This window comes from Psittacula echo (genome assembly GCF_963264785.1).
Source record: "Psittacula echo genome assembly, chromosome: 7".
Taxonomy (NCBI): Eukaryota; Metazoa; Chordata; class Aves; order Psittaciformes; family Psittacidae; genus Psittacula; species Psittacula echo.
Window position 1 is genome coordinate 6,983,401 of NC_137740.1, and position 26,153 is coordinate 7,009,553.

The 26,153-nt window shown below is 40.8% G+C and overlaps 2 protein-coding genes across 3 annotated transcripts in view; one reads left to right on the top strand and one right to left on the bottom strand.

Annotated features, from left to right (window-relative positions):
- Positions 1-187: 187 nt before the first annotated feature.
- Positions 188-6,285, bottom strand: CPT2 (carnitine palmitoyltransferase 2; the record flags this gene model as incomplete). Of its 2 annotated transcripts, none has more annotated exons than XM_080624068.1 (5): positions 188-514; positions 1,442-2,682; positions 4,940-5,046; positions 5,159-5,239; positions 6,152-6,285. In XM_080624068.1, the coding sequence occupies 5 exons, from the start codon at positions 6,283-6,285 to the stop codon at positions 188-190; spliced, it is 1,890 nt and encodes a 629-aa protein (XP_080480194.1). The 2 variants fall into 2 exon arrangements, with proteins under 2 accessions (XP_080480194.1, XP_080480193.1); XM_080624067.1 differs by having other exon boundaries at positions 188-519; positions 1,378-2,682.
- Positions 6,286-7,977: 1,692 nt separating this feature from the next.
- The window catches only part of SLC1A7 (solute carrier family 1 member 7), a gene marked incomplete at its 5' end in the record, with an annotated part of 53,858 nt that continues 35,682 nt past the window's right edge, over positions 7,978-26,153 (top strand). Inside the window, 3 exons of the mRNA XM_080623626.1 lie at positions 7,978-8,118; positions 9,191-9,270; positions 24,683-24,898. Coding sequence (XP_080479752.1) covers positions 7,978-8,118; positions 9,191-9,270; positions 24,683-24,898 — 437 coding nt within the window. The remainder of the gene's footprint in view (positions 8,119-9,190; positions 9,271-24,682; positions 24,899-26,153) is intronic.

A 26,153-nucleotide genomic window follows, 5' to 3' on the forward strand; every position in this document is an offset into this window, starting at 1 on the left:
GCTGTACTTGATTTCTTTAAAATAGATACAAATTTCCTATGAACCTAACAGTATTCAAGTCCAGTGAAGATAAATGAAGCCAATTAACCTGGGCAGCCTCAGCCATGCTGAACACTGATTAGTTTGCCCACTAGACACAGTCTGCATTTTGTACTGCAACTGTAAAGTGTTCCAACATTTTTATGTCTTAACTGCCAATTTTCTTACCCTTTAAAACAGTAAAGATATCTTCTAGTGACTTGTGTATACACTGAAGGTATTCTTTACCATTCCTAGTTGGGTAAGAGGAAACATTACAACCTATCCAATCATCATGTACCTGATATCCTACCCCAAAGCCATCAGACACCACTGGGCCAAAGCCTCCTAATTGCACAGATGGGCTAACCAGTGTGCTTGTAGAAATGATGTTGTGATTAATCCGAGCATAGGCTTGGTCTTGATAAAAATCAGGCAGTGCAATACCCTTGGATAAGGCTAAATGGCGCAACACAAACAGATGTCGGTCAAATCCCTGACCTGTTAAAATAAAATGACAAGTGTTAGAGAGATGACTAATTTTTATAGGAATGAACTTGCTCATTTTGACATCACGTTGGTTTTCAGCCACAAAAGAGGAGCTCTACAGATGTGGGGTTTACAGAACCAAGACATTCTGCACTTTCAAGGCACGTATCCTGGGAATAAGGGTTTGCTGGTTTACTGCTAGCCTCAAGCTGGAATCATGATGGTAAACAAAACTGCGATGTTAACAAACAATATTAATAATATATTACATGCTTTGATTAACTATTTATCTGAACATATCCAAGTTGTTTAAAACAGAGAAAGGCTTTCCTAAAATTTATGAATCTAAAGAGGAAGAGGATCTTGCAACAACAAAAGAATATGAACTTCAGACTCTATGGGGTAATGTTAAACAGTCCATTTTACTGAAGTAAGACACTAACTTACGCTTCTGGGAAGGACAGTTGGAAAGAAAGCATTTAGAAAAATACGAGGAGTAGTACAGCCAAAGAATCAATTTGATTTGGAGTTGATAAAGCCTTTATTCCCTGCAGGGGTAAGAGAGTAACTCCTCAGACATAAAGCTGAAGTTCTTTGTTTCCCTGGGGAGCACAACACACACTATTTATCAAATCTTTAAATAGCCCAGTTGCAATAAGGACAAAACAGTAAAAGAAATTCTCAATACACTGGCAGCGAAGTGGGCAGCACAGAGGTATTCTCCTCCATCAAGAGGACGATATTGTTTTGTCAAGTTTACATTCATATTAGACCTCCATCAAAATTATTTAGCTGTGCAGTAAATGTTCACAGCAACCTCAACAGACATTTTAATGCAAAGGCAAAAGTGTTTGATATATTCTTACTTACCCATAGCAGCTTCTTTTGTCAAACGGCCATGGTATTTCGAGCACTCCACTATCAAGTTCTGAAGCTCTTCTGTGCTGTGTTTGGATACTTCCCTGACAAAAGCTTCTGAACATTTCTTCGTATGGACAGAAGCAGGACGTATAGTTTCAGTACGACCATGTTTGAAAGCTGCAGTACTACAGGACTCGTATGTAGCAACAGTCTGATTGTATTGTCTAAGGAAAGCCATCTGGAAGGCAAGCTGAGCAACAGCATCTGGGCTTACCTTCTTCTGCTTCAGAATCTCCTTGCCCCCTCCGTTGAACTGAATCAGATTAAGAGACAGTGTTCCTACAGTGGCATCAAATTTCTCTTTGGCTTTTGTAATTCCTGCTTTTAAGGCATCATTCAACTTAAAGTCAAGTTTACGCACTGCTCTAGAAGAGTCTACTGAAGCAGGCTGGGACTGGGGGCTAATGGCTGGTGCCTTGGTGCTGTCTTTAAAAACCTCATTCTGGAACCTGAGCACAGCCACACCATCTCCCCAGGAATGCTCAAAATTAACTGCTGCAGTGCCATCCTTAGCTATGATGAGAGTGAAAGATTTGTCATACCAGCGGTTAGCACCATCTCCATGCAACATAGTGTGGGACAAGTGTACGAAGTCTTTAATAGGAAAATCATCTAAACTTAAACAAAACAGAGCAGAGTCTACTTTTTGAAGAGCTTCTTCATTGCCATTATCCAGTAGATTCTTTCTCAGCAATGCCCATGTATCTCGATTTTCACTGGAGAGGTAGCCAAGAGGGAAGGCCGGGGCTGGACTGTTGTCACTAAGGATGTATTTCAAGTGTGCTTGTATTTCTGAAGGTTTCAGCATATTGCCATCTCTATCAAGAACATCAAATATATAAAAATTTCCATTTCTCAGTACTAGTAAATGTTTTGCCTTTTCATCTGTATAAAGCTCATCTCTGTCAGGCTTAGGCAGCCGTGTAGAGTTGAAAAGCCTGAAGTACTGAGACATATCTAGGGGGTATGCATTGACCATGTAGGCACCAAACCAAGAAACTGAAGAAGGCACAAATCGGATAATGTTTTTGAAGAGCTGAGTGTCACTTTTTTCTGGATTGAGGTGAAAAACCTCTGGTTCCAGATAACCAGCCCTGAAGGTCTTCATAAACCGTATCGCAGAAACAGTCATGTTTGTAGCTCGTATGAGTTGATCGTTATATTCAGATTTTGGATCAGGATTAAAAGACATAAATGGATTAAAATTTAAAACAACAGATTCACGTGCTTTTAGGTACATGTCAAACCAGGGACCTGAAAATGGAGAGTTGAGAAATAGGTCAGAACATAAAAGCAGCTTACTGAGTGGAAAAGAGGTTCATGTAGTCAACATCCTGCCTCCAACAGTGATCAGGAATACCCACCTACTAAAGTGCACACAAACAGACACATGTAGTAATTCCCCCAAGGATTCTCCCAACCTCCAATTATGAAGAAAGGTACTGTTTGGTTAATTGTAAAGATGCTGGATTTGGAGTAATATGTATCAAGAGTGCAAATGTCATCACCAACAAGGGACAATTTGTTTTCTATATGGCTCCATGATAAACTACAACTCCCATGACATACAACGCAGCTTCCAGTACTGTATGTTGGTTAACATCTCACATTTGGACTGGAACATGTCTTTACTTACTTTCAAGCTATTAATTTCTGCTACTCTGGCACTGAGGGCATGCTTTTCTTTAGAACCACCTTTACTTCTGATCCAGTGTCTCCCTCATTCCTGGCAGCATTCCTCCATCTGCATTTGCTTTCTTGCATTTCCACCTCCTTCCTCTTTCTATCCACTAAAACGATCAGTACAGGGCAGAACTCTTGACACTGATGCATTACCATCAGTCTCTGAAGCTGCCAAAAAGACGGGGTTAGAGGGGACCTCACAGTTATTCTTCCAGGCCCAGAACATTCTTTGAAAAGTGGAACTACAATTGATACCCACAGGTCTTTCCGTCTGTCAGCATATTCAGAAGCATCACTGTGACCCAAAGGTTCTGTGCTTACCAGCACCAATGGAATCAATCATAGCTCTAAAAAGTAGTCACGTCGTTACTCCTGCCTATGAGTAAACAAAAATCCAGAGGGCAAAGGGAGAGAAGGGATTTTTAAAGTAGGCTGTATTTCATCATCATTAACAAGCTCAAATTCAACAAGCTCTGGCATCACACACTGGATGCAGGCACTGGAAGCAAGTGCACACCAACTTCATCTCAAGGCAGCTGATGTATTAACAACTACGATTCCAAGCCTGGATCAGTCCCAGGTAGAACCTTCTAGCTGAGCTGTAAGAACAGCAACAGGAACTTAAGTACCTAAGTTACAATTTTAATTTCAGGTCCTCACAAGTGAGTAACTAGCATTCATCTACACCTTTACAACCTCATCTGTCATTACCACATAATCTTTAACCTTGGACTTGAAAGTCCAGGGCGAAGGCAACTATACATACTCTCAGAAAACAGTTTCAAAGTGGAACAGGTCTTTTATGAGGCTTTACTATGACTAATAACTAAACAAAAAGGAATGCAAATACCCCACGGTTCATGGGCAAAAAGCAGCATGCTGGTCAGCACTAACATAAAGCCACCAGTGAAAGCGCTGGATGGTGTTCAAAGCGAATGGAAGGTAACAGGCAACAAACTAAACAGCAGCTTTTATGAAATTATCTGGTATTTTCTACAGAATTTAAGGCAGCTAACACCCTTACAAGCAGTCCCAACAGACAGCAAGGATAGAACTGCATTCGCTGGGCAACATGCAAACTTGTACTTCCATGGGTATTTGAATATCTCCACCTCTACTGCTATCCATCCAATACTTCCCTAAGCAGACACCTGTATTTTGAAGTCTATGGATATAATAATAAGGAAAAGTAATAAAAACCCCCTATATGCTCTCCCATATTTTCTCCCATATTTATTCTTTATTCATATATATTCATATTTATTCAGTGACATATTCCTTCTCCCATATTTATTTTTTATTCTCATTTTCCTCTTTCTGTCACTCCTTTTCTTCTGCTCTTTAAAAGAATACGGTTTTGTAGTTCGGGAAGGGGGTTAATTCCAGAGGACAAACCACTTCTACCTCCAAAAACTTTGTTCTTTTCTCTTACTCTCCCCTCCTCAGAGTTCAGTCTTCTTGCTAAATAACTTGCCAGTATTTGAAAATGATTGCTTTAGTTTCCTTCAGAGAATTACAAGTTAAGCTCCTCTATTAGCATAAACAGAAACAGATGTTTCATCACTGAAACACTGATGAAAAACCTCTAAACTCAAATTTAAGTACAGTAACTCAAGAAAAAATACCTTTCCTCCAGTATCCACGTATCAAGAACTCTAATACATACAAGCTATTATTTTTCCTTCCATCACAGACTCAGAATTTGCTCAAATACAGTCACAGTATTCAGAGCATGTTACTCCAAGCTTATGCAGTACAGAACTTAAGCTTGTAGCACTATGAGCTGTTGTCAAACATGACGATCTACAGACTCCTATATCCAACGTACCTGTGATGTAACTAGTGTGCTTGTTCTGACTGTCTTGAGCAACCAGTTGCTCATGGAGCTCTCTTCCAATTCCCTTTTCAAACTGATGAGCAAGTTCTTCAGTTTTCCTACAGTAATCAGTAAAAGAGTTGGAATGCTGTCACAAGCCATATTTATCTGTAATACCTGGTTTTGAAGCAGCACATGTCACTGCAGTACGTGTATCTTGTTTCGCCATACCTGAATTGGTCATCATTTAAAAGTGGTTTCTGGGCATTCAGGTATCTCCTAATTGTGTCTTCTAGCTTGGGAACCGGCAATCTGAAGGAAGGGGAACAGAGAGACACAGACTTCATGAACAATGGTACTAATGAAGCCTAAGTTTCTTACACAGTGGTTTCTCTTTGCCTCCCCTCTTCCCTACCCTTCCTTAAATGCTGTATTATCCGAATGACTCAAAAATTTCTTGTGAAAGAAGAGAAGAAAGGGAATAGATGAACATAGGTCATCACAGCATAAAGTTCTTGGAAAACAAAGTAGAAAACCAACTGGACTGTAACAAAGGTACTGTAGTGAAGGGTGTTGATACTTTACAGGGAATACAGTGGCACGAACTGTTACAAGGAGAAGCAGCTATACAGAAAGAAGGCTTAGTTTGGTAGCTCCCCCTGCATTTGGTTTTCGCCTTCCCTTTCCTCCTACTTTATTGCAAATGCCTTAATCAGTATCTTTGTAACCCTCCTCATGGCCTAAACATGAAAACACTCTTCTTACTATAAAATAATCCTATAGCACTCACAGAGGTTACTTTGCAACCCAAAAGGACGTTTCAGTGGTAAGCTTATAGTCATATTCAGGCTTTAAAACATAGTCATTCCTCTCCGCTGTGCCTTACGAAGGGCACATACGAGAAGCGAGCAGCACGAGTGCGGCTGTGCACACACGCCAGGACGCGTTTTCTCTCCCCTCTTCACAACGGACTCCCGCCCAAGGCCGCCGGCCCCACACGGCCACCAACCGCCTTCCCGGAGCCCGTCCCGCCGGCTGCCCTCAGCAGCCGCCCGGGGCTGGTAGTGCCACTCGCCTCCCGGAGGTCGCTCGCTGGAGGCCTTACCCCGGGTCCAGCCAGCGGCGCCTCGGCAGGCCGCGGGACGGACGGTCCCGGAGGGCAAGGGGCCCGGAGGGCAAGGGGCCCGGCGGGCGCCCCGGGGCGCGGAGCAGCGGCCGCCGTACCTGGGCAGGCTCTTTTGGTAGTGCATGGTGGGCACGATGCTGCGGTGCAGGTACTCGGCAGCGCCCGCGCTGCTGTAGCCCCGCCGCCAGCATAACGCCGCCGCCCGCCGCGGCACCAGCTGCCGCGCCGCCATGACACCCGGTCAGGCCCGTGAGGCGCCGTCCGCGCCGCTGCCCTCGCTGCCGCCCCGGGGGCGGAGGAGCCGCTGCTGCGACCCTGACCGGCTCCCGGTAGCGCCGCTGAGCCCCTCCCGGCGCGGCGGAGCGCCCAGCCCCATCCGGGATGAACTCACAACGCCCCGCGGCGGGGCGGAGGCGGCAGCTCGGAACTTCCCGGCGCCTTCGCATCCGCGCCTCGTAGTAACGGGGGCTTCTGCCCTGGAACCCGGCCGGCCCGCGGGCAGGCCCCGCGGACCGGGCAGGTCGGACCGGACAGGACCCGCACAGCTCTCTTCGGGTTGAGAAAGGCGCAGCTGAGGGTCGCAACTGCACCAGCAGCAGCGGGCGGGGAGACGGACGTGATTTCATGAAGCACATTTAAACTCTTAATTCATTCGTGAGGTATATTCGATCCTTGAGCAAAGCTATCTGGATATTAGAACATGTCTGGTGTGGGATGGATCAACATTAATTCAGTCCTCTTTTAATAAAATTCCACATTAATAAAATGGTCTGTGATCCTCTTTGTTTTGACAGAACTCTTGTTCATTATATAAATGCCACTCTTTTGTTTTTGTTGTGTGTCCCTGTGCCTTACTGACCATCCAGTATGCAGATCCTGCCTCCATAGAGAACAGTTTAATCTCTGGTGGGCTTTTTACTCATCCGTGAGCATTTAACAACAAAAACTGTATTACAGTATAAACCAGAATATTGTAAGCACACAATTCTGTTGTACTGCGTGGAATATTTTCCACAAAAGCACCAAATAATCTTAGAATAACTCAGGAATGACAAAATGTTCTGGTAAGAAAGCATGGCATGGTGAAATGGTGATGCATTTTTAAAAGACACTCACTAGCATAAAAATCAGCGTTTGGATTGAATGTAGACACAGCGAAGGAAAGGAAAGCAATCCCTGTGGCTTAGTCTGATAATCCTCTGAAAGTAAGTTGGCCCTACTCTAATCAACATAGTTGTTGGAAGAAAAGTGAAATCATTTCACTTCCAAGAGAATAAATATCAGATGCCAGGAGGTGTCCTTGTGTGTTTTGGTATAGAGCTATTTTCAGTTCAACGCTTGTCTCTTGTGCTTCTCATGCTGCCTTTGTTTGCCGTGAAAACAAAACCCCCAAGCCTGCTTTAATTAATGAAGTTCAGTTTCACCTAGCTTACCCTGTTGTGATAGTCCAGTGCAAAATGTTACCTGCTCTGCCCTGTAGAAAGACTGTTGGAACATTCCTGTTACCCATTGGAATGCAGGACTTGCACTGGCCCCTTTCTAGGTTTGGATGTCCAGACCCCAGACCAGGGAGACAGGGGAATGCATTCAGACCCTGTCTCTCTCCCAGGAGTGTCCCTTTGTTTTGAACCAGTCTTGATATAGAAATACTACTGCATTCTGTTCTAATTTTCCAGAGCCCCCTAATCTTCTTCCAGGCTCTTAATGATGTAGTTGATAATAGGATTGTTGGTATTAATTTGGAACAATAATGCCAGCTGCTTGCTTGGTGGCTATTGGCAGAGGAGTGACCTTGCAGGTCAGCTAAGCAGAACTGAAGTGCTTTGATCTGATCTATACAGAGCTTGTCCACCCAAACAAGAGGAGCAAGTGGATTCTCTCTCCATGGGATGCTGATTCTTCTCCAAGGAGCACGGAGGACAGCATGGCAGTGGCTTTTGATGCAATCCTAGCTCGGATCAAGGATGTTTGTAAAAGAAATGGTTTGCTTATTCTTTCAGTGTTGTCAGTCACCATCGGCTGTCTTCTTGGATTCTTCCTGAGGACGAGGCGGCTTTCCCAACAGGTAAGTGTGGCACGGCAGTGTATCACTACAGAGAAAATACCACACTTATGTAACTACAGAAGTAGCAACTGGTGGAAATTCAGGGTGGACTTTTGAAGATAAAAAGCATCTATATATATATTTGTTAAATTTGTGTCATTTCATCTGCTTGTTAATCTACGCTGTTCTTTTCACACATTCTCAATACATTTGCAATGGTTCTGGTCATTAAGACATCTCGTCTAGCATAAGCACATTATAATGTGCTTATAATGACCAATAGAAGTGTGGATAATAATAGTGGGTGTTTAAGCCAGATGTAGTAGACATGTAGTGTCTAATATAGACTTGCTAAAAACTGCTAGTGCAATATATTGATTGGATTTCATATTACTTTGGTACATGTACACCTAAAGAAAACACTGGGGATATTTTTCCTCATCAGAGGTACAGATGTTTATATATAGACACCAATGGTATTTTGTATTAATAAATTTGAGCTCTCCCATCATTAGCAGACATTACTAAAGTCACCCAGGGATTTCTCCCCAGCACACTTCAGCTAAGCTTTTTGCAGGTACGCATTTCTTTCTGCTGTAATCAGACAGACTGGACAGGGCAGTGTGGATTGCTGAAAGTGTTGCTTGAGCATGCAAGAGATGATAGAAATCTCAATTAAAAAATATGGCATTTAGTAAATGCAGCTAAACTAAACCAATTCCATGTTCTACTGCTGGCTGCTGTCTGAAAATCTTTTGTATCGGAGCAGTAGCTTCATACACACTGAGGAAAACACAAAAAATGCAGAATGAAGAGATTATTTAGGGCAGCCTATTAATGGGTGTCCCCATGAGGTGGCATATTTCATTTTCATCTTCCTTCGTAAAAGAACACACAACGTACTGTGTTGAATTACAACACAATATGTAATCTAATTAATTTTTAAATGGTCTTTTAAAGCCTGCTATCTTTGCCACCTTCTACACCAAAGCTGTGGATTTTAGCAGTGTTATCTGATTCAGAGCTCTAGAAAAACTCTTGAAGACAAATAGTTTTTATCTGGAAACAATAAGCATCTCCCATGTATTTCTAGGAAATCAGTTATTTCCAGTTTCCTGGTGAGTTGCTGATGAGGATGCTGAAAATGTTGATTCTCCCACTGGTTGTCTCAAGGTAAGTGAGGACAGTGATTGTTCCAATAATGAAGTTTCCTAAATGAGACATGTCATCACCACTATTTTAGGTATAACAGAATGAATGTCAAAGTGCCAGAAGCATTACTGACTGAGGTACATTTATATTCACAGTGGAGCTATGAACATGTTTTTTAATTGATAGGCTCATTTCCCCAATACCTCATATAGGTATTATTTGCTTCCTTACTTGTAATGGGAGAGCCTTTTCCTTCAAACTTAACTAGAAGTTAAATATATGGAATAAATAACCCACCTTATAAAGAAATCCAAACTATATTAAATCTAAACAATTGAAATAATACATTATACAAATAAGATGGAAAAACACAATTTGTAGTCTTATGAAGTATTGTGAGAGATGCTGTAGCATGGTTAGTATTGCAAAAACCAAAACCATTCTTCAGAGAACTAATAATATATGCCTGGCTTCAACTGGCATATATTGCCAGGGGTTTCTTAGTGTATTAAAGGCAGAACCTTTGATGGTGCCACTTTATTGGTAGCAGAACTGATGATCTAGATCTTGACACTGATGGATAGTCTCTGCAGGTGATAGGTGACATCCTAAGTGAACTTGGATAGGTTTTCCTCTAATCTAAGTTTGACAAGGGAAGTTCAAGTTAGATATAAAGAAGTTCTTTACTGTGAGGGTGGTGAAGCACTGGCCCAAGTTGCCTAGAGAAGCTGTGACTGCCCCATCCCTGGGAGCGTTCAAGGCCAGGTTGGACAGAGCCTTGGGTGACATGGTCTAGTGTGAGGTATCCCTGCCCATGGCAGGAGGTTGGAACTGGATGATCTGAAGGTCCTTTCCAACCCAAACCATTCTATGATTCTATGAGTCTTCCAACTGACTACAGTCACCATCAAAACACCAATTTGATGGCCAAAACCTCTCCTGTGCCCAGTGCTGAGAAAAGACAGTGAGACAGAGAGTACCAAAGCTAACTTTACATTACCAGATCTGTTAATAAATTCTTGCAATATTTGGTGCCTTTCCTTGAAGCCTCAGCTTCTGGAACCTAATACACCAAAACCTTATCTTCACGTTCAGAAAAAAAACATTTCTAGACCAGATCTCTGAGAGCTGCTAAAAATAAACACAACCCAGCACTAATTTTATTTTTAAATCATCTACCTTTACATCTACCTCCTCATGGCTTTTCACAGTATGCAGCTGAGTCATGGTGCTTTGTGCTTGAAACTAACTGTATGACTGTAGACTCATACTTAGTTCTGCCTCAAGCAGCTAAAGAACATCAAGACAAAACACGTTAGAAGATTTTTTGAGAGGTGGAAGGAGAGTTTTCCAAAGAAAACAGGAATCTCACATCAGGAAGTGACGTAGAAATGAGGGCAGAAAAGGGTTGCCCCTCCCAAAAATGTATAGTTCTTTAGATCTTGTGTTGAGATGTCAGGAGGAGTAACAACACAGTAGGAGAGTTGCATTGACATGCCCTGTGATAGCTCTAGGTGTGTCAGAAGGGAATCTCTGAGTTACACTGTTAGAGCTGATGGACACCATCCTCTGAGGAAGAAAGAGAAGAAACTTTCCAGATCTTCAAGGGGATTAACTCACCTTGCAAGACAGTATGAATCTATCTCCCTGTATAACAAACTATCCATTACTTGCTATTGCATAATGAAATTTCAGGGGGTTTCAAGTGAAAAATACTCCAGATGCAGTTATATTCTTGTACAGTCCTTTTTTCCTCTCCAACAAGCACAGTATTTCCCACCCATACATGTCACAAAATCAGTATAATAGTGCTCAGTATTGATATCAATCTGCATGCACATTTAACTGAAATTTCTTTGTGGATTTGGAATATTCTAATCTTGCCCTGCAGGAGCAATGGCATTTAAATTATCTCCAAAAATGCTCTCTATTATTGTTTACAAAAGCCAGGGGTACAGCACCATAAGAAGAGCTCTAAATCTTACTCTCCTAGTTGAAGTTAATGCAAGTTTTTCCTAGAGCAAGAAAATTACTCATAATGAAAAGGGAAGGTGAGAAAGAAAGGTTAAAAGAGGCACCCAATGCAACATATCATGTCTCCAAGTCCAGAGTTTATCTTCAAGGGTTGTAGCAGAAGTAAAAGATGGCAAGTGTGTGGCTTGGGAGACTGATAATAGACTAGAAAATCTCACCCTTGTAGGTCACTAGCCCAAATCCAGCCTTAAACAGAAATGGCTTAAAATTTGTACTATCCCTCCTCTGACCTGATAGTTGCAGAGTTAAAACCAGGAACTTTTCAGATTGTATCTATTGGGAATGAAAAATTTACTATATGGTCAGGTACCTCTGAATGCTGATTATTTTAAAAGCTCCTCGAATGCAGAAGAAATCAGCTGTACAACAGGAAACGGTTTCTTCAATGTACAGTTCCTTGTTTTACCCAGCTCTGCCCCAGCACCTGGAAGTGCTGTATCCCTGAGGTCCTGCCTGTTTCTGATTGTCTCCTGTCACCTGTTTCCCCACAGACAGAAATATCTTGGAAAAGCAACCACCAACAACCAGCCTGCCAGTTTGAGCCTTGCATGAGCTTTTGTGTTTGTTGTGACATAGGTCTTCATTAAGGATAGGGGTTGATATTTTTTCATTTATCTGGTTACATAAACAAGTGTCATAGCATCATGCTACAACTAAAATACATTTATTGCCATATTCTCTGCCTGAGGTTATAAGCCCTGCTTATACCTATTAGTATTCATTGTGTATCGTGTATAGAGTTTGCTCTTCTTAGTGATGAAAACAGGTACCACATAGCAAAGGATGCCACTTCTATTAGCAACATAAAGAAAAAACTGTCTGACAGTTTGTGTCTGACTTAGGAATATTCAGTAGTGGAGTGTTACAAGATCAAATTTTAGACCTTGTAATTAGAAGATGTATTTATGCTTATTATATCCATAAACATAGAATACCATTTTTATGCCTGGGAATGAGAATATTAAGAAAGCTCAGAGAGAACAGGAGCCAAGTCTGAACTCATAGTTACACACTTAGGCTCTGCCTGAGCTCTTACTGCAGTTGGATAAGGGAATGTCTTCAACAAACCTGAAAGATCAACTGCAGGAGATCTGAAGATCCCTGATTCTCTTTGAGATAGAGGCCTTGATCCTCATTTGACAACTGCAATGCAAGTAATACATATCCTTGTTACATGCAAAAGGTTTCAACACATGCGTAAGATTTTCCAACAGGCACACACATATGTGGCAGTGACAGAGGTGAATCTCAGTGCATCCTGCCCTGAGTGCTTTCTTACATTTCAAAAACCATGGGACCGGGTCCTCAGACAGAGATCTGCTGATAAGCTGGCCCAAGGTGCTCGAGTTTGTTAAACCGTCTTTCGTTCCACCTAATGCATCTCCCAACGTATGGAGAGACTCAATCTATATTACACCCTGTAGCCAGGAGGTGGCTCTGTCTGGAAGACTGAGGAACCACGAGTTCTAAGCGGTCCTCAGTCATCCCAGCATTTTCCAATAGTGCTACCTACTCAGAAAAGAATAAAATCTCTACTCTCTTTCACTGTGGCTAATTATAATCTCGCCCAGACACACACACATATCCTTCACCTGCAGGTAGTGCTTTCAGGACAAGTTAGTTGGCAGAGATACCTGTGCATCACTTTAGGTTCTCAGCTTCTTAAATGCTTGAAATAACCATATCGCGTGTCTTTGTGCTCCACATGAAACAAAAAACAGGAGGGGAAAAACCGCAAATTTTTCCCATTAGTACCTTCTCACATTTGATAAAGGTAATGTAAACCCTCTGACCTAACCCTGTCTGTGCCAGCAGTGCCAGGCATTATTGCTGGCTCCAGCAGAGGCCAGCCATGCCATTCCATACTGTGCCATAACTGCTGTCACCTCCCTTCTGAGCTTCTTTGTACTTGTGCTCATTCCCTGAGCCATCCTCTTCATCTCAGGTAACAGGTTTTGGACTGATCAACTTAGAGTGGGCCAGAAACTTCATTTTCAGTAAGCATAACTGCATTGACTTGATTTTTTTGGGGAGGCTAGATCTGAGACCTAATCTGTTATGACTTTGTATCTTGTGACTGAGGTTTTGAAGAAGCTGCAAACTCCAACTGAGAAATTTACCACTGCTGAGGCATTTATAATGCTTCTTTTTGGCATGGGTTTCTTCCTATAGACAGAAAGTTTACACTGTGGCATTTACCCTAGAAAGGAAATTCAAACCAAGGAGGTTCCTGTGAGCCCACGGAGGAGTCCAGCCTGGCCTTGAACAATACCAGGTAGCCACAGCTTCTCTGGGCAACCTGTGCCAGGGTCTCACCACCCACGCAATGTTGAGATGCACATGGGTCATTTCTTCCCTGTAATTAGCTGTATAGTTTCACAGACCTTAAGGAGCTTATTCTCCCTTTTGAAGCCTTCTATTCTTTCTGTGTAATTTAAGAGAGAAAGAAAAGTTATTAGTAAGGGCTTTCACACACATGGAGTTTCACTGCACAAGCCTTCCTTCTTCAACAAAGCAGGCTAAAGACAGAGTCACACAGGTTAACACCAGCTGAACCTACTGAGGTTCTCTTTATCATGTGTCTAGTTATATACATATATAATGTAATAGAAAATTGCAACCTTTATTTCAGCACCCCCCCTTGTTTATATGATTAAGCTTTTATTTGGTAAAAGATACAGGGCTCAGTTTTCTAAGACTATGATTAGTAGTAAGCAAATGCTTGTGGGAAAGAAATTTCAGAGCAGAACTGAGCTGCTTAGCTCTTGCTACAGGCTTGTTTCCATGGTGAATATTCCCTTTAGAAAAAGCAGTTTGTTTTGGTTAAGCTTAGGATGATTATTATATTTTGTGTTAATTTACCACTGACCATTTTCTAGATGTTTAAGAAATAGTGAGTAGCAAAGACTTGATCCTTCTTCCACATACAGAATCTGTTAAATTGTTCCCTTTATAGTCAAATAGCTGATCTGACCTGTATTATTTTAGATTATAAAGCCTCTTCCTCTGAGTATGTTGTGCCTGATACAAGTGTAATACGTTTTTATATTTTCTTGAAACCTTATTTGGGGGTAATAATAAATATGTGTTGCTATCGGGGTTTTGTTGCTGAATTAAATACAATATGCTAAATATAGAGCTGTCTGTCTTTAAGGGGATTCCTGTCCATAATGCCATCAGTTCTGGTAATCCCTTCTACCTTCTGCTCAGATTCCGGAGTGGGTCATTCTTACTCATGCTGTTACAGCCTAGTATTTAACTAGAAACTACTCCCTTATGGTACCCTGTTCTCCATATAATTTTTTTCCCCACAGCTCTCTGATTTGGGGAACAGATTGGTATTTTAACATCCCACTAATGAAAAACATTGCTCATCCTGTCCTAATCGAATTCTGTCATTGTTCAGCTGTGCTGAAACAAATGTTACTGTGCCATACCAAATTTTGCCTGTTGGAACTCAGTTACATTTGAAGAGTTAACAATTGTATAAACTGTGCAAGAGGATGTGGGTGCAAACAAGCGGATGGGAACTCAGCCCACCAGCCAAACTGGGCAGGCTAGTGGCAGATCCATGCCGGAAGCCATATAGCCGCATTAGTGTGGCTTTGCGCCCAAGCTTGTATGCAAAGGGCTAATGTTGACTGTATGGCTTCCGGAGCAGCCTTGGCAGCTAAGAGCATAGGCAGAGTGAGTTCCTGTCTGGAGCTGTCTCTGCAGACATAACCTAAATAACTTCAGAGCAACAGTATATTCTTTAGGAGTTCAGGGTTTGGTTAAGAACATGCTGTGAGGCAGACCATTAGCTTCAGTAAATTATGAGTGCACTATTTTGCTTGCTGTCAGCTATAGATGGAACTGGTAATAAACCACAGACTGGAGATGATTTATCTGTTTTACTACTTAAGATTACTGTTTGTTAGGGATGAACAATTTGTCCCAAACACTCAGGCCAGTAGTGACATTTGCAATCTAAATCTTCTACCATGATTATAAATTAGTGCCTTACATGGTCAATACAATGCCTATTCAGAAGGAAAATAGAGATCTCAAAAAGGCTATGACATCTATCTTTTTTTCTTATTTATCATTAAATTTAAACCAAAAGGACAGCCCAGATTAGTTCATGCAATAATACTGGGTTTATGTGAAAGGCACTATGTGCAGTCCTGCTATTCCTGGTACTGAGAGACACTTTCTGGGTTGTCTTGACAAATTCACAAAATTTACCTGAAGACTGAAGGGGAAACGATGGATAACATTCTGGTCAGTTTTGGCTTGCTCTTTCCTGCTGTATATGATTTAAACTATTCTCTCTGGTCATTCTTTTGTAAATACCAGTCACTGTTTTTATGCTTGTGCAGCTGCCAAACTGGGGCATAATCAAGTGCAATCAAATTTATGTACTGTATTATCCTGAGAGGTGTTGAGGAGCAGCTGCAAAATGATGCCTGGGGCTCTCTAAGGAGCCTGCTCAGAGCAGTGCTTTACAATGTACCAAAGCAGCTGTATTTTGTCATAGAATTAAATTGCTCTTGGAAACAGAGGGCTTTTTCTTCACGTTACTGGACTCTGAACTTTTCCCTCTATTTCACCTGTATTACATTGCCAATAAGAAAATATTGACACCCAAGAACAGGTCTTCCCCAACAGAGGAGGGTAAACTTTCTGCTGGGTTAGTATGGGAAATTCTGTGGGTTACCTGAATGATAGCATAAAGTGTGTATAATGTCTCATTTCTGAACTACCTGTCAGGTGTGTCACTGTAATGTACATCATAAGAAAAATACACTACACCCCAGGGAGAACAAGCTGTTAGCCTTTCCTAGGATATGCAATATACAGTATCTGTAGTGGAGAAAGTCAGAATAGATATAGGTGGTTTAAGGGGATGACTAGAGAGAATCTATATATTTACATCCAGAGTGAAAAAAGCAAAACTCTACTTGGATGAAACTGAAAGGGGAGGATTACCCAAGGGTAAGAAGAACTGGTCAGAAAGCAATTTCACTTGACACCTTTATACTACTTGAAATTATCAATATTGAAATTATCTATTTTATTGTAGAACTGATGTCAGATTACCCCAGAAGTCTTCCAAAGGATGCTTTGAGCTTGTAGAGGAAAATTTCATTCTACCTTCTTAGGAAACCTGATTAAGAATCCCTCCTTTGTGCTTCGTCTTCTCAGAGGTTTCACTGCATTATCATCTGTAGCATGTTCTTAGCTATGTTTAGGAATATGGGGTCAAATGGTCAGATCCCATACTGTTTTCCAGCCCTTTCTTTTGTCTGTGTAACCCAGAGGTCCAAGCTGTTTCAGTGAAAAATTACATGTTGCAGAGTTATGCATGTCATAATGATAAAATTGGCCTGACTCAGTACGAATTACGTAGGCAATGTCAGCAGGGATGTAGCGATGTGCAATAGAAATCTATGGTCATGAAGTGAATGGGTTTGGAAAGCACTGAAGTGATTACAAATGGGGTAAGAGATGTTTGTGACCTGACTGAATTTTTCTGGTGTCCTCTAAGAGCTCTAAAATACTTAGTGTCTCACAAAAGAAAAAGCAACAACATGTGAAGCTTGAGGAGCTGGCTGGATTCCCTCTGTTTCCTTAGGACAGAAACATGTATGAACAATAAACAGCTGAATAAATCTGACATTTGTTTATAATCCACATTTGTGCTTCAAATCCTTTTGTCCTTTTCTTAATCTGAAAGCACTTGAAAACTGACAGAACAGAAAATCAAGTGTTACTGAGATTCTTGGCTCTTCCCACAGATGTGAAGCTGCACATCCATATTTAACAGATAATTTGTTTTCTGTTTGCATCCTGACCTTTGAATTTAGGAAATACTTTCATTTTTTTCATCAGAACAGCTGAAGTCAACAAGCCAGCCTGAATCCTGCCTGAGCTACACTACAGTATCTCAAATCTCCTTTATCAGTCAGTGATTAAAGGTGGCTTTCATCTGGCATTAATAGATGGATCGCAGTAGCCTCATTGGGCTATTTGGGAGGAAGCAATGTTAGAATAGCCATTGGACATTGATCTTCACAGTGTGCTGTACAAAGTCCTGCCTTGTTAACGTTAGTCCATAAAAACAGATTTCCTATTGCACACCAAGAAATACAATGCATGGTGCAAATTCCTGGCAGGATTTTTGCTATGTGTGTCAGTTTATCATTAACAGGTACAAGTGTTAGATAATAAGGAAAAGGAGATCTCAACATTCTGGGTGAAAAATAAAACTCTTACTATTTTATAAAGCATTGTTTAAGAAACAATATCAGAAAGCTGCATGTTATGATGTACTAGAATGTAGATTTGGTTTCTTTTGTAGATGTCAATTTCTCTTCCAGTAGCTTAGCTGTAAAATTAAACACAATCACTGCAAACAGTGTATTGCAGACAGCATTTTCTAACGTACTGCTGCTCATTGTTTGAAGATCAAGAGCCAGATTTTCCATCATTCCTGACACCTTGCAGCTATTCTATATAGTAAAATAGCTGTATACTGAGGCTCTGAAAAGTTAATTCACATTTCGAGTGCTATTTATGACTGATAATCTAACCATAAGAGAAACTGCTGCGACAGTCCTATTTGTAAAACAGCTATCTCTTTCTCTATTTGGGTTTTTTTTTGATTGTAGACATTATTTCATTTGCATTAAGATATCTAAACTTGAAAAATTCTGTTTGCTAGTAGTTGATTTTCAAAGGAATGAACCTTAGTAGCTTAGATCTTCAGGAGGATTCTCGATTTCTCATCTCCTTACAAAATCAGGCTGTAATAGTGTGAAACTTTATAATACATGACATTGGGGATTATTCCACTGACTACAGGTGATCATGACAGTTCCTTGATTGTGTTCAGATCAGCAGAAGCCTGTTAGCACACCAGCAGACTATAAAACTGCTGGAGTCCAAATACAATTCACAGAGAGCTGAGGTGCCATTTATTGCCTGTCTGGACTGTACACAAACATACATGTAAAGGATGTTCATCTAAACAAATGGGCCACCCTTTTACAAGTGCCAGATCCAGCTTAGTTCAGGGTGTGAGCATAGATTATTGCAGGATTTTATCCTGTACTTAGACAAATGGTGTCACGCACATGAGAGGCCCTAGCATCACTTAAAAGTGGGTGAATGGGACTGGAAGTTTCGATTGGCATGAGCTTCCAACCAAGATGCTACTTGATTGTAATATATATACAGGTACTGTTCAACAGATGTGCTAACTACCTGTCTGCACACGTATGGGCAGGAGGCATTTTTTCCTGTGCAGTGAGATATGACATCTAGAGATGAAACAACAAAACTTTAACATTTCACTGTTAAGTAAGGGCAGACCACATAGGGTGCAGCAGAGATATGGACAGGCTACAGCCCTCCCACCAGTACCACTGTCACTTCAGCATGTGATGAGAGCAGCAGAATTCTCTATCACAGCCATGGCAGTGTTTTGCTCTGTAGGTATTCTGTCATGTTAGAGCAAAAGAATATCCTGGAAAGAAATATCCTGCTAAAATAATTTTAACTGCACTGGGGACTAAGAGCAAAATCAAACATCAAACTACAGAAAGAGCCGGAGGAAGTTTCTTGTCTCTTTCTCTCATTACTGTAAAGAATCTGTTGCAAACTGTTCCTCCATAAATGGTACCTCCATAGAAGTGAAGCAGCCTGTCGTGAAAGCACAGGTAGATGGGCATAGATGAGGAAAAGTCTGATGGTCCATTGCAATACAGACATCACTTCAGGCATATCTTTCTTCACTGTAAATTGTCTTTAAAGAAACTGCCTTCATTTCTGTTTGCTTGTTTGTAAATTGGAGATACTGCCTTCCTGTGTGATAGTAGGTTATATTAGTAAAGCATTTTAAGATGATTAAATGGCTTGTGGAAATGGAGGTTATTACTATGTTGAAACTTGAAGGCACTGACCTTGACAAAGAGGTAAGTGACAGCCTGCCTACATGATCAAGCAGCAGTAGTGAAGCCAGCACTTCACTTTTATGATGCTCAACTGTAACATAATCATCTCTAATGTAGCTGTTAGAGGAGCCTCTCAGCCTCATTGGGAGAACTTGCTTAGAAAGGTCTTTTCTATGGAATGCCATTACAAAATGAGAATGCAAGGGAGGGTGCAGAATGAATGAAAACCTGCATGATTCTAGGAACAACTGTTGGTGGTTAATACTTGTCCATTACTCCTTGACAGGATTAATGTCTTTCTAATCACACTAATCCCTTCCGATAACTTTATCCATAATCCATCTATTTCAAAGCAACATCCAGATGGCTTCTGGTGGAGAGAAAGACAAAGTAAACATGCAGAATGGGGTCTTAGCAGCAGCTTCTTGTATTTCCCTTTCTGGGGATATAGGTTTTGATCTTGAGACAGGTCAAAATATGCGCTTTTATCAGACAGCAACAGAAATAAACTAGAGCATTGCAGAGAAGATAGAAAGTTCTATTTTTCTTTGTGAATAAAATACTTTATAAGTACTGAGATGCTCATCAGTGACAGCCAGAACAAGCCTAGAGGTACTCATAAATGTTTAGCTACTTGTTTGCATGGGACTAATTCAATTTGCAAGATATTGAAAGAATTCCCTTCCTCATTACTTCAAAATTGCTGTAGTAGTTTGGGGGATTTATGCAGATTTCTCTCAAAGCAGACGTGAAACTCACTAGTTTCATTGGTTTGTACTCTTACCAATATTTTAAACAACCTAGTAACTGACTTTACATTTTCAGTAAGTCACATAGAATAATAATTCCTGGAGTTGCTGAAGTCTTCCTCTTCCCTTCTAGTTTCCCCTTGAAAGCTTAATCTAGGTTTCATTAGATCCTGGCTTTACTCTTCACTTTCCTCCCTCAACAAGGACTCCAGAAAGAAATAATTTATTCTAACCTTTCATAAACCACATGGAAACTGTCCCAAAAAAGGAAACAAACTTTAATCAGGCCATCCTAGACAAAATAATGTGGCTAGGATTTTTATTTTACTAACACTCAGCAATGAAACAATCTAAGTCGTAGTGAAATTATTGTCTTAAATATCTGCCCAACTAAAATGCTGCAAATAAATAAATCTGTTTTATTACTTGCCATATTCAGCTTTAGATCAAAATGCTCCTGTTTGGTTTACTGGCTTTCTGACTTTCTCCTATAAAAATGTGGCTTGATAGTTCAGAGAAAAGACAAGACAGATTATTTCAAAAAACAACTTATTTCACAGCAAACAACGCAGAGTAGATTTAGAATTACCTAAGTCCCAGTAAAAGAGCCGGATATCTTTTACATGTTAAGAATACAAAGCTGAACCTTAGAAAGATATTGTGGAGCATTGGGTTTTCATTGTGTACAGATCCTCAGGTTATCAAAACACGGCTTTGAAGATGCTTGAAAGCCGCAGGCATATAAGGGCCATGGGACAGATCATTACACAGATATAGAGCAGTTGTTACATTTTTAGAGGCTCTTCTTCAAATCATGTATAGTCTCTGAGAATACACAATTGTGTCCAAGATAAACAAGATAGAGTTAAGAAAAAATGAAGCAGACTCTTGTAGACAGAAGAAAGAAAAATGTGGGAGATATAGGTCATGGGGCTACTTAGTTTATTATGGTGTCTGTTATTATATCCAGCACCAGACATTTCAGAGCAAGGTGCATGACACCTCTTAAATCATAGGGAGCCAGAGATTTCCCTTGGATCCTACACTACAAGATTTAATATCTCATCCAAAAGTTCTTAACACATATTTAGGAAGCCTTAGAATTGAGATAATTTTTTTTCTATACAAATTAAGAAATGGTCCTTGAACATGAAATTACACTTTTGTGGATTTTCTTTCCCCCAAACTGATTAAATGAATGAGAGGCACTGTAATGATTCAGAAAAGCTGCAGATTGTTTTTCATTGTCTTAATCCTGTTTTGTCCATTTGAACATTAGAACATGTCATGGAAACTATGCATGAATCTTATGTGTGGAAGCTATTTAGCTACACAGTAAGTCAAATTCTTTTAATCTATGAATCAAATATCTGTCCTGTTATTTCAAGCCTAACCAGATTCTGAGACTTGACAAGAGCTGAAGGTGCACTGGTTTTCATTCCATTGTGTTTCATGAGAGCCTAGCAGTGGATGGCATGGGAACATCTTTGATGAAGCTTGGGAAACTCTTGGGGAGGTTTTAATGTGTCTAAGAATCTCTGATGAGAAATAGATTTAAAAATGCATTTAACATAATGCAGTGATCTTAAGTTAAACCATCTGGAAGCTTATTCCTCCTGGCTTCCCTGTTCCGTAGGAAATAAGAAAAGTGCTGGAGTCACCGTCCCTGGAAGTGTTCAGACACTGTGTAGACGAGGCCTTCTGTGCCAGGGGTTAGTGGTGGCCTCGGCAGTGCTGAGGTAAGGGTTGGACTTTATGATCTTAAAGGTCTTTTCCAACCTGGCTGATTCTATGATTCTATGATTTCTTGGTGTGCTTTGGCTACATTATGTGAACGTTAGAGCTCTGGAGATCAACAGGGAGGGACTCCTGTGATGTACTGTGATATACTTCATACAATAACTGTGCTAATCAATATGTCTCTTAATCTTTATGTCTCCTGTCCTGCTCCCTCTGGCATCAAACATACAAAGTCAAATGAAAAATAGTTAATGACAGATTACTATGTCCTATTAAAGTTAAAATATTAAAGGCATTTCTTTCTGAAAATGATTCTTAGCAATTACTTAAAATGATATGACCAATGTTACTCCACAGCTTTTGAAGAATTGCTTTCCCTGGTCCCTTCTGAGCATTGTAAGCCATGAAATACACAGGGCTTTTCTGAACCCAGACCTTTGTTCATGCTTCTGTCACACCAGTTACCCCTTTTGCACCTCCATAGTTAATTACTTTTCAGGACTTTCTCATCACAGCATGAACCAAGCATGACTTTATCTGGTGACAGGATAATCTCATTATAGATGATGATCTTGTTAATGAATATCCCCAAGACAGAGCAATCTCATTATTAGCCCCCTCAGGATTTGTCACCTAAGAGCCAAGGTATGATTAGATTCTAGCTGCACATCCCCCTCCCAGATCCGAAATGTCCCAACATCTTGAGGCTGAGGTAGCACCCCCAAAGGCACATGAACCACTGGACATATTTAGTTAGGGTTTTGTCCCTAAGTACTTCTGGACATACTTCTCAGGTGAACAATCAAGACAGTTCAAGTGCTATGTGCAGGGCTCATCTGTCCATTGTTCTGTAGAACAAACACAAACGCATCAAGGACAACAGAAGCAGTGTGGTTTTACCATACTGACAGTGGCCTCAGGTCAGTACAAGGAAGAAAAGTGCACTGCCTGCCTCCTCAGTAGTGCCCTCTCCACTCTGCATGGTGTCCTATCTAAAGTTACAGATCTGCTGGTCAATGGTCAGGCATTGATACCACTGGTGTCCGTTTCCCTGCATGAAATGTCCATGAAGAACACTGAAAATGATGACCATGAGAAACATCTAGCTAGTTAAAAATCAACCTCATTCTTATTTTCCCTTGTTTTTTCTGGAAGGTCAAGTGGGGGATGGAACAGTGCTGAAGTCTGGTACAATATAGGTATCTCCTTTGGACATCAATGAGCTGCTGAACTGGCTCAATGGCTTGTGAAACCTCAGCCTGTGAGAAGAGTTCAGTCCTAGAAATCTAATAACAACGTAGAAATTGTTTTACAGAAAACAAACACATTAATTTGAGATAAATGTATTTAACTCAACTGCTTGATTAAACTAAATGGTTTAGAATATTTACCTTTCTGGAAGTATTGCGGCTACTGGTTTTTTCAACATGTAGTGCTGTGTTTGTACATGGTACTTTACAGACACATAGAAAGGTGTGATTTTTGTCAAATACAATGATAAAAGAGAGGGAAAAGCAATGGTTATTAATGTGAGAGTTATAGAGATGTTAATTTTCAAAACGATCCATATTACAATGCAGTCAATATTTCCTCTTGTTCCTACAGAGTTAACAAAACCCATGCTAGATGAGAGATTGGCAATGCAGAAAAGCAGTACATTTTCTTAATTAATCTAGTGCATAGCAGGAACCTGAGCACTAAATCCCACCCATTTGGTTTCATTAAATCTACTATAAAGGTTAAGCTGCACTTTAGCATTGGCTCTAGACAACCTCACTCAGGAGAGTGAGGTCAAGGGATCTTATTCAAGGAGGTGCAGCTTAGTAAATGACTGTTTATGAGGAAAAGCATGATAAATTATTCTGTTCTGATAAGAGAGCTGGACAGTGGGCACACTAAACAGTAAATGTGGTCTTATTTTACCCTCAGTTTTCTTGAGATGTATGATTCTATGATTCTATACTTTGAAGAGTTTACAGAGAATTATTCAAAGATAAATCTCAATTTAAAGCCCCAGGCAATGCTGCTGCCACTGGGAACTCAAATCCCATCCTCAGGTCTCTTGGAAACTGCCTCAAGGCTTATGTCAGAGCAGCTGGAGCAAGTTCGGGGACTAAACTATGCATGTCCTAATTTGCCTATAAAAGAGGGTGAGTGGGATCTAAAGCACTTGGTGGAGAGTTGTATAGCTTGGCAGTAGCAAGCTATACAAGCAAGAGCATGGACACTGGTCATCCTCTGGCAGTGGTGGGAAAGGAGCTAAAGAGGAAAGAAAAGGCTGAAGTGACCATAGCATTTTATCTGCTCCCCACCTGCCATGAAGGAGTTTCCTTTACATGCCATACACTGTCTCCATTGTGACTGGAAGCACGCTGAATCACAGTCTGCTCCCCAGTGTATCCCCTGGTAAAGCAAAAATATATTGTGTTTTGCATTGATTTAGAAAGAAAAAAGAGTTATTCTTTTAGGTTGAAAAGAGTCCTATGTGCCCCTTAGGTTTTTAATATCAATGTTGTGGTCCTCCCTCACACAGGAAGGTGTGAGGGGGTGACCACATTTCCTTCAGAGGTCCCTTCAAACCTGAACTATGGCTCTGTAAAATGATGTGTTGAGTTTTATACCTAAGTTTTTATGACTGATTATTGCCATTGCTCCTGTGAACTGAGCTGTCAGATGTGTAGGTTATGTAAAACTGTTCTTTCAACTCCAGGGAACAGTTGGTAGGATTCAGTCCCTATGTGTGCAGCCTGAGCCTGCAGGTTCCTTCGAGTAACTAGGGTCTCATGTGGCAATTGGGGAACATCACTTCAGACACAGAGGCTATAGCTTTAGTGTTACTGCAAGCTTCTAGGCTGGTTCATGGGCAATCCTAACAGAAGCAGGTAAACTGCAGTAATTAGGAAATTAGGTTTTCAGCTGCATTAATGTTATGCAAATGATACTATGTGTGTTGTGTTTGTTTTCTTTCCACAGCTTAATGTCTGGGCTAGCAGCCCTGGATGCCAAGACTTCCAGTCGATTAGGCATCATAACCGTCACTTACTACCTGTGGACAACATTTGTGGCTGTGATTGTGGGAATAATTATGGTCTCCATTATCCATCCTGGTGGAGCAGCACAGAAGGAGAGCACTGAAGAGGGCGGAAAGCCCATCATGAGCTCTGCAGATGCCCTGCTTGACTTAATCCGGTAACTGCATTCATTCTTTCTGCTTTCTGAAGGTAGCATTTTGTACAGACCTGTATGAGGAACTGTGGCCTGAGGATAAATTCTGAACCTAAGGATGCACAGTTTGCTAAAATTGAGAAAAAGTGAATTTCAGAAGATTATTTTCAAGTTATCAGATGTTTATACTGTCTGTTTCTAGTAAAATTCAAATGAATGGCCACCAAATGTAGCAGAGATACTCACAACATTGGGGTCAGGGTTTTTTCACCCCTGCAGAAATACATGGAGCCTGTGGACCTCACCATCAAATCTATTATTAAGGTCAAGAGCGTATTAAAGTGTAATGCTAATTTGAATAAGGGCAGACAGTTGTAATAGGCAAAACCTTAAATATAAGGGCTGAAATCCACATTTTTCAGGAAATAATATGCAAAAGTGCTGTTACAGCTGCTCATAGCAACTCTCAGATAAAGGACACAATTAGTCTACTGTTATGATCTTTTATTCCTTATTTTTGCCATATTATTTGTTCTGCTCTGTGGCTTTTCCTTGTTTATTTTACTTTGTTTGGCAGAAGGCAAGGTTGTTCTTTTAGACCAGCATTAGAACACTGATGGTATTTTGATAGCTGTGCCTGAATATTTCTCTTTGTCTCAACATTTCAGGTGCTAGTAGGATTACTTTTCTGACTAAACATAGTAGGTGCCTCAGATTTGTTTTGCTCATGCAGAAAGACCAAGTTTTGCGTTTGGCTGATAGTACCTCAAGTTGGTGATCTCATACAATATTGGAGTTTGACGTATTGAAATATGTTGCACAATTTGCCTTTCAAAAACCCAAATTCCTGACCCTGACAGTGTCAGCACACAAAGTACTTTGAGTTCCTGGGACCTCAATTCAAAAGGAACTGGGTTGGAAAGCTTATAAAAATCTCTTTTTCCTCCTCCAAGTTGCACTTATCCAGGCCACCTGAAACCTGCATCATTTTCTGTTGTATCAGTGTCTTACTGAGAATGGGCCACATGATGTTAGTCATGGAGCAGCAGCTGAGAGTGCTCTCTTTTGTAGCATTCCACAAAACCATCATCTTCCTCTGCAATGAGAAGATGCCCACTTCATGGCATCTATATCTCCCCAGGGACTTTGCCATGATGTACGTGCAGTGGAATTAATGTGTATGTGTTTGTGACATAATGTGAAATCACATTATTCTGTTTCTGCCGCGTAAAGGACTATAATTCCTACACCAAAAGGAAGAAATTGAGCAGTGGAATCC